Raw genomic sequence first — 9477 nt, forward strand, 5'->3', positions numbered from 1 at the left:
ATTAATAAAAATGATGTTCCAAAATGTACATTGCTTTTTTGTTTTTTTTAAACGTTCGATTTCTTTTGGAAGGAGGGTGTATGTTTATTTTTGTCTGTGGCTAATGGTGCTGTATTTTTACCGTTAGACTTTTTATGGCACAGAAATAATCATTATTATTATTATTATTATTATTATTATTATTATTATAGTAAAACCTGTCTTCAACAAATCCTTTATTAAACGGAAATATTTCATGAATTTACTGGCGAAAATCGTAATGAACCTTCATTGAGCGGAAAGTGTCTTACGCGGGTAATGGAAATCAAAATAAGTTTCTTAACGTAAAATTTCAAGTTTCGGAATGCAGCATTTAGAAAGTTTTTAGACATCCTATGAGAGGTTAGATATACTTTTAGTAAAACAGACAGTGATGTGCAAACGAAAGCAGACACGATGGATATACATACTTTAGTTGAGAATTATACGGAAAATCTGAGAGGATTAGAGGGGGTGGAGGAAGAAGAGAAATAAGGCATTGAGTTGGAAGGATAGTGTAGGCTAAAGACACCAAGATTCTGTCAAAAGTTCAAAGGAACTGCAGCATTTGCCTTGTGTTGAAAAGACACTGATATGCTTAGTGTGGTTTCTCAGGCTAAAGTCTCTATGGAAAGTTGGGCAGACAAGCAGCGATGTGTATAGAAACCTTTCCTTGACTATTGGAAAAATTAAGATAACGTGTGTACGGTACTGTTATGTTCATTGTAAGTTTTGCGTATATTAATTCGTAGTAGAAATAAGTACTGTAAATTGACTAAGGTACGTACAGCATCTTATTTTGTCTCAGTATGTCCATTATTTGAATTAACTTTTTTTTTTCATAAATCTACCTTCGTTAACCGGAAACCTATCTTTAACGAAAACTTTTGCAAGTCCCATTCGATTTCGCTAAAGGCAGGTTTTACTGTATTATTATTATTATTATTATTATTATAGATCTGAGAGTTTAGTGCTGCACGTGAAATCGCAAAAGGAATTAGATAAACACCTGTGACCAATGAAAAAAAATGGAATGAAATCTTTCAGTTTTACGTCCCATGGTTATGCGGGTTAGGCTAAAGGAGACGGTGATTATGAGAAATGAATGAAATGGTAGAATGAAGAGTAAGAGGAAACGGGAGAACCCCGAGAAAACCCATGAGCACGGTGTTTGTCCACCACAAAGTTTACACGGCGCGAGCTGGGATCGAACCAGGGACCCCAATCACCGGACGCTCTACCACTGAGCCACCGTGCCCCCCTGTGACCAATGAGTGGAAAGGTGTGGAAGGGAGGAGGGGTGAAAGGAGATTTAGTAAACAAGGTTGGAAGCCTCTGAAGGTGATAAATTTAACTTAACTTTCCTCTTGGTTAAATGGTTGCGCAAAAACCGGCCTTTCTGATGGGAGTGGTTCCTGACCTCATGTTAAGCAATAGATAACTCTACTGATAGCCTCACTATTAGAAAGCAAGGTTAAATTTCAAATATAAAATAAACTTGATTCTTAAGATGCCTTACTATGTGTGAGCTGTCATTATCTACTATTATGAACATCTGTTTCGAATTTTATTTCGCTGGAGTCATTTCGTTATTTATTTTACAGTCCGCAGCAAAAAAACCTGCAACAGGAGCATGTAAGTTGATTGTGAAACGACGAAGTCTTTTGCTCCAAAATAAGTGTGCAGGGGAGGACGCCGAGGTTTCTCCTGGCGTGATTCGTGCTACTTAAACGTTATGTTGATTCCCTGCGCTGATAGGCGTAGTTTCACAATAAACTTACATGCTCATGTTGCAGGTTTTTTGCTGCGGACTGTAATTTTTATGTTCAGCTTTGTATGAAGTGATCATTATATAGAACATCCAAAATAAATTTTCATCTTCATTGTATTCTGTGTGCAGTGAATAATTGTTGAATTTATTTCCCAGGATCTGAAATCAGAGTTCGAGATGACTCCATGCCTCTAGCTCATGTGGCAATTGCTGTTGAAGGCTGCGGCTGGGACGATGCTGATAACATCCCGTTGATGGTGGCTAATACTCTGATTGGTGCGTGGGATCGCTCTCAAGGTGGAGGCTCCAACAATGCTTCTATCCTTGCCCAAGAAGCAGCTAAGGATAACCTCTGCCACTCCTTCCAGTCCTTTAACACATGCTACAAGGACACAGGACTCTGGGGGATTTACTACGTGTGTGAACCATTGAAATGTGAGGTATGTACTACTACAGTACGTGTTTTAAAAATCTGTGTTTGGAGACGCGTAGGTAAGAGTGATAAATCATAAACCTATATAAGGGAATTGTATGAACAGAGACTTCTATATTAGCACGGATCTGATTTTGACATTAAGTAACTAAAAAAAACTAGAGATATATTTTTTTCTTTTACGTATGTGAAGAGATAGCACTTAGCACCATTTTCTACGCAAGCCTCTGTGACTTGCTGTGATTATATATAGAAAATGTATAGGTAACCATTTTTCAGATTTGTACATATAGCCCAGGAACATTAAACAATAAAGTAAAAAGCTTCGAAAAAGTTTTTAACAAGCTGCATTCCTGTGGAGATTTATATTTTGATGTCCCAGCATATCTTGAAAAGTATCTTTGTTTGAGCCATGGGTTTTTGCTTTTAGGGGCGGAGGGGATTTAGTTTTTTGCCATTATCTCGAAAATTATAAATTTTTTTGAATAAAATAGTAATGAGGAAAATTGTAGTTTTAAATTTCCACATAGAAATGGTCCTTATACTTCTTTTTCGTAGATTATTATTATTATTATTATTATAGTGCAAATTGTATGGAAAAATAAGCATCGGAGGGAAAACTGGTCGAAATAAAAGTTGTTATTTTGGAGAGAGAAATTCAGCTGTGATAAATTAGCCTGCTCTCCACCTCCCTGGGAGTGGGATGGAGGCAACTTTGAAAACTCAAATGAGGATCAGCATTTGTTATTGGCGAATTCTGCGAGGAAAAATAAGTAAATTTTATTCGAAATATTTTTCCCGATTTGTGATAGATGGCACTGTAATCAAAGAAAACTAGACTCACTAAGGTGTCTTCGATTGGGAGTCCAGCAAATTAAAAAAAAAAAAAAAAAAAAAGCTTCCAAAGTGTTCCGATCAACCTGGAGTTTCGTGAAGACTTTGTTGTTATCAAATCCTGAAAAATATTCTTATTTGAGGTGGACTTTTTGTTTTGGGGGGATGAAAGGGGGTATTTTGCAGTTAACACGAAAATTATCAATTTTCGACCAAAATGGTTATGAGTAAAATGTAAAGTATAAAATTCTAAATAAAAAAGGTCCGTGCACCTTTTTTCGTACATCAGTCATTATCTCTATCAATTCCCTGGCCAGCTGACATGCATATTCTTGCTAAACTTAAATATCATCGGAACTACCACCCTTCAGCTTAGACCCCGAAAATTATTGATTCTGCACTAATCTCGATCATTTTGGGTATTTAATGTTCACTCCCTTCACCTTTACGATGCGCATCAAACAATTTTAAATAGCCTACTACAGTATCTTGTACGCTATGACTTCAAGTTACTTAGAAGTTATCGAAGCATAGAGCGTGGGTTGGTATACCGGGCAAAGAAACTGACATTTTGTTTTATATATAAGATTATAGTGGTGTGGTTTCAGACATAATTCAGTGTATGTATTTCAAACTATTCATTCTGCGAAAAAATAGTCTGATGTACTTTTTTTAAAAAGAATTTTATAAACTACAACTTTTGTCATAAACTATTTTCCTTGAAAAATTTATAATTTTTGAGATAATTACAAAAAAATAGAATTCACCCCATTTATTCCCCCAAAAGAAAAAAAAAAAAAAACAGAATTTTTTCGAAGTTAGCCTAATTTTACTAGGCCAACAGGCTGGCTATAATTTGAAGCAATTTGTCTGTGCGTTAAAGAAGAAAGCAAAATAAAGGGAAGAGAAGTGAAATAGTGTAAATTGCATAAAGTGTGTGTAAATAGTAGTGTCTAAGGTATATGTATATTGGTACTGTCCCGTTGACAGTTAGTGCCTGTAGCAGTCACCAAAATTTTATTCCTGATATTAGTATTTCTTGTGAAAAAAGGACCAAAATGTAAAAATATTTATGAAGCCAAAGCTCTTCATGAGCGTCTAACTGTCGATGGGAACAGGATTGGTAGCCCAAATCATATTAGGAATATAATAATCCGATTGGAATCCCAGGTCATATAATTGGTGAATTTTATTTAAAAGCATGTGTCCGATTGTATTAAAGTTTTCAACTAGCTAGCGATGTCAACTGTGTAGGTTCAATGTACCTGCATTTAGATCTATTAACATGTATGTAGTTAATAATTTGTTTGAGTATTAACAGAATTCCTGTTTTTTTGGTTCTGATTTTCTACCAACGATTAAAATACCCAAGATACTATTTTGTACACTAATGTCATGTTGAGAAATTCATGTGTATTTTAAATTATTCCTTTTTTCATAATCAGTGTATGTTCAGAAAAATATTGGGAAAGAAATTTTGATTACGCACTTGATAGAGAATTAGAACTCGAAGCTCAGATGTGGCTAATGATTGAGCTACCAGTGATTCAGTTAACTCGAAAACTAAAACCTCCAGAAAAATTGATTGTGTAAGAAATAGTAATTTAAAAAGATCTATATATTTCGTTTGAAAGAGAAAATTCTCGTTCGAAATTTCCATACACAACTAAATTGTCTTTTACCAGAAGCTATCTCCATTGTTTAAATTTAGCTTAGTGCCACCAACCTTTTAAACACTACACTGGGATTCGATTTTCGTGTAGCTGAGCACTTTTTTATGTTAATGAAGAATTTTGAGAATTCTTATATACACGGTCTTGTTCTGCCATTCAATGGAAATCGGAAACCTATCTTGTAATAATTTATATTTCACATTTTTCCTCTCTCTAATGAAAATAGCAGGAATAAATGTTACTACATGTGTTAATTTCTTGCAGTTGATGCTTTACAACGTTCAGAATGAGTGGATGCGGCTGTGTACTTCTGTGACCGAGTTCGAGGTGGAAAGGGCCCGAAACTTGTTGAAAACAAATATGCTTTTGCAGTTGGACGGAACAACGCCAATCTGTGAGGACATTGGACGACAAATGTTGTGCTATGGCAGACGTATTCCCTTGCATGAATTGGAAGCTAGAATTGAGGTAATTAATTCTACCTGTTTATATATATATATATATATATATGTTGTGTTTATGTTCACGCATAATTTCAACGACCGATTTTTGTTTGTTTGTTTCAAAACGCCTTCCCAGCTGCTCCAAATAAATTTCATTAGAATGTTACGATAGTCTTTGGAGCTAGTCCTTGAAACAGTGAGTGTAGAGTGAAAAAATGCAATCAACAGACTTTTAATATGCGATCCTCACTCATAACTTCGACATAGGTCCACCGATTTTTGTTTGAAATTGTATTCTTTTTTGGTGGCTCCACACAAACTTCATAAGAATATAACAATAGTCTTTGGAGGTACAGTAAACTATAAAATTTACTAATAGCTGACAGTGTTCATACCATGTTATATGTATGATTATGAATAACTTTAACATAGGTGCATTTTTTTAAGAGTATGCTTCCTTCGTGGTTCCATGTACGGGGGTGGATTGGAAAGTTCCTGGCCTGACCTACGAAATTAGAAAATATTTGGATAAGTTGTTTTATTTTTTCCATGTAATCCCCCTCGACCAAGATACATTACGCCACCTCTCCAGTAACGCTTCTATACCACTTTTAAAAAATGTTTCATTGAGCTCTGTGAAATATCACAGTACAGCAGTTTTCACCTCTGCATTCGAAGAAAATCGCTGCCTCCCAAACTTTTTTTTTAAGGTTTCTAAAGAAGTGAAAGTCCTAGGAGGCCATATCAGGCGAATAGGGCGGGTGCGGCACGGTTCGAACCTACAGGAATGAATTTCTGCCATTGTTCTGGAGAAACAACACCTTTCTTCGCAGCATTTCTGACATTTTATTTCTGATTTTCTCATACAAACTTCGCAGAAGAGTGCAGGAATATTCAGAATTGACAGTCTTTCCCTTTCACAAGAAATCAATCAAGATAATGCCCCTAGTATATATATATATAAATGCCATAACCATGTTTGCCGACAAAACATGTTTGGCTTTCTTTGGGACAGGAGGGAGATCCAAGTCGTTTCCATTGCTTCGATTGTTGTTCTGATTCCAGTATGATGATGTACCCATGTCTCGTCCATAGTCACAAATCTGCCAAAAACTCCTCCAGATCACTTTCAAACAGTTCCAAAGAATCACGGGAAAGAGTGAGTTGATTGTGTTTGAGTTCAACTGAAAGTAACTTTGGTACAAATCTCGCGGACATCTTAGAAAACCCTAATTCGTGTACGATAATGCTTTGTGCTCGCTCATAGGACATACCCAGAGTCTTTGATTCTGCGGTCATTCAAAATCAGGTCACAAATTTTATTGACATTTTCTGTAGTGGTCGTCGTTGAAGACCTGCCACTGCGGGGGGGCATCTTCAATGCTGTTTCTGCCACGCTTAAATTTGGCTACCCACTTTTTCACCATAGAATACGAGGGCGCGGAGTCTCCTAGTATCTATACCATGTCCATATGAATTTCCTATGGTGTTACAAACATAAAATAATTGCTTTCTTCCTAGTCAGATCACGAACTTTCCAATCTACTCTCGTAAATTTTATTAGAATCTGATTATAATCTTCGAAAGCTAGACCATAAAATTCAACTGCTGACAGTGTTAATATCGTAATTAACTAACTTCATTCTGTGCATGTTCACGCATAACTTCAACTTAGGTGTACCTATTTTTATTATTGTTTTTTTAGTTTCAAAGAGTATACTTTCTCGCAGACTGCATATGAATTTCATTATAATCTAGTGAATATCTTTGTAGTTAGATCACGAAACTCCTCCATTGGTCATGAATGTTTCGTAGGCCGATCCATTTTATATGAAGTTAGTGTGGTATAAGTAATTTAGGTGTCTAACTATACTCGGATAATAAAAAACTGGAAAAATTAAATTCCAAGAACGCACTAAGAAACAATTTTTTTAAATAAAAAAAGAATAATATTAACTGATCTCAACAAAAGCACTAAAAGGTAAAAAATAAAAGCGCTAAAAAGCATAAAATAATAATAAAAGTTAAAATGGTTTATAGCTTTGTGGGCCTTGTAGGCCTTATATCTGGAAAACTACATATAGTGTACCCAAATCCAAACTATCAGTTAACTCAGTATGACGTGTTTATTCCGTAGAAAATTCGAAAATTGGATTTAGGGGCCGTTCAAAAATATTGTGGCCCCTGATTCAAAAACTAATTATTGGCCAAGATTGCAATCTTTTGATCCATTTTTTTCCTGAATTTCTTGTATATATGGTAATGAATTATTTTCTGCTTTTAAGTGCTTTATTATTATTTTATGCTTTTTAGCACTTTTGTTATTTTCTACTTTTACTGCTCTTGTTGTAGTCGTTTAGCAGTGTGTTTAAGTTTTTATTCCTTAGCTTTCACAGGGTGTCTATCGGTCACGAAAGTCACGAAATCAGAAAACGATCATTAAAATCAAGGAAAAGTCACGAAATATAGCTTTTGGGTCACGATTTTTTTCTGTACAAATATAAGTATAGACTGGAAAATTTTGTTCTATAAAACGTCAAAACTCTACCGAAAATGTCTATGGTCGACTTTAGATGTTATCAAATCGCAAGCAAAGCATGCTTCTATCGCATGCATGAAAATTCGGGCCAATTCGCATCCAAATTTGCTCTTGAGAATGCTACTAAATTTTATGGTTTGAGAAAGAAAGTCACGAAATTTCATTTTGGAATTTTAGTAGACACCCTGTTTCAGCACTGAAGCTATATAACACGTGGACCTACAGCATAACGTGAAATTCGAACCACATGAGCTCCCACAGGGAATAGAATCTGGGTGTCACACCAAAGGCACGTACACTAACCCTATAGCGATGAGGGAGTCGTGTGTTTTCAGTATAGAGCCCATCATTGAGACAGTTGGGGACGGAAAATGTGGATCTGAAAGAAAAAGAAAAAAGAAACGTTTGGAGTCGATGTACTAACTATCGTGATCCTTGCTTCGTATTCTAAAAACGCTACGGTGGGAAGGGCATGGTAGCTCAGTGGTAGAGCTTTCACCTGGTGCGTGGGGTTACTTGAGTTCTTTCCGTTTGCTCTCACTTTATTCATTCCACCATGTCATTCATTTCTCATCATCATCGTCTCCTTTAGCCTAGTCGGTATAACCAAAGGGGCAAAAAAAACTAAGATTTCATTTCAGTTTTTTGTAAAAAGGTTTCGGTTATCATTTTCAAGTAATTAGATACCGAAAGTTTTTTAATGGTTTTGATTCATTTTTAGTGGAATATATGTGTTTGTTTCATCCCTGTGTAAAACCTTCAGTACTTGCTTGAAAATGGGTGAATTCCTGCTGTGCTTCTTTTAACATGGGTACTTCAGTATTCGGAATCAGATTAAATACTCTCTACGTTGTAACTTACTACTCTCTACTTCTTATTCCTTTGTTGTAATTCTTTCGTAAATTTTATTTTCAGGGTGTAACAGCTACTCAAGTGCGAGACACATGCATGAAATACATCTACGATCGCTGTCCAGCAGTAGCTGCCGTAGGACCAGTTGAAAATCTCCCAGAATACAATAGAATAAGATCGTCTATGTATTGGTTACGGTTGTAGAAGTTCTGTGTTCCACGTATTCATGTAATTTATAAATAGATTTTTTTTTTTAACAAAGAAAAACAGAGATGAAGATCCAAAGTTGAGTGTTTGAAGGACGTATTGAGAGTTGAAGAAGTAGTTAAACGTTGTAATTTTTACGATCTGTACATAATTGTACTATTTACATGTTGATATTTGACGTACAATAAAATATAAATAATATATAAAAGTATTCTTGAATCTGTATGATGGGAAAGAATCTGATCAATATTACTGTTCTAAGCTGATTGGCAATCAAAACAAGCTTTGCTAGTCTCACCTGCCTTTGGCATTGCAAAAGGGAGAAGCAAGTTACTGACTTTGCCAAGGAGGGAATATTTTGGTAAAATACAGTATCTTGTAAAATCTAAATTCTCACCCCCCAGTTCCCTATATGTACGTGACCCTGAGAACTTGTTGCTGTGCCTTTTAGCCACTATCAACCGATGACACCAACAATAACTATTGTAAATTCAATTTTCAGGTTAGAGGAAGCATAATTATTATTATTCATTATAATTATTATTATTCTTTATCGTGATTTGATTTCAGTGCTATTTGGATTTGTAGAAATAAGAGCTCATTCATGATAAAGTTAATTTCAATAAATCTTCCAGTAAAGAATTAGGGGGGTTGAAAAAGAAACAAATCCTATCGGAATCCTATCTTAGTCTATGCGATTGCGGGTA

The 9477-nt window shown here is 35.4% G+C and overlaps 1 protein-coding gene across 1 annotated transcript in view; it reads left to right on the forward strand.

Annotated features, from left to right (window-relative positions):
• Positions 1-8978, forward strand: part of UQCR-C1 (Ubiquinol-cytochrome c reductase core protein 1) — a 67343-nt gene extending 58365 nt beyond the window's left edge. The window contains exons 5-7 of the mRNA XM_081765981.1: positions 1946-2229; positions 4994-5197; positions 8627-8978. Of these exons, the coding sequence (XP_081622107.1) occupies positions 1946-2229; positions 4994-5197; positions 8627-8767 (629 nt within the window). The 3' untranslated portion in view covers positions 8768-8978. The remainder of the gene's footprint in view (positions 1-1945; positions 2230-4993; positions 5198-8626) is intronic.
• Positions 8979-9477: the final 499 nt, after the last annotated feature.

The sequence above is a fragment of the Thermobia domestica genome, chromosome 7, assembly GCF_964235325.1.
Source record: "Thermobia domestica chromosome 7, izTheDome1.hap1.1, whole genome shotgun sequence".
Taxonomy (NCBI): domain Eukaryota; kingdom Metazoa; phylum Arthropoda; class Insecta; order Zygentoma; family Lepismatidae; genus Thermobia; species Thermobia domestica.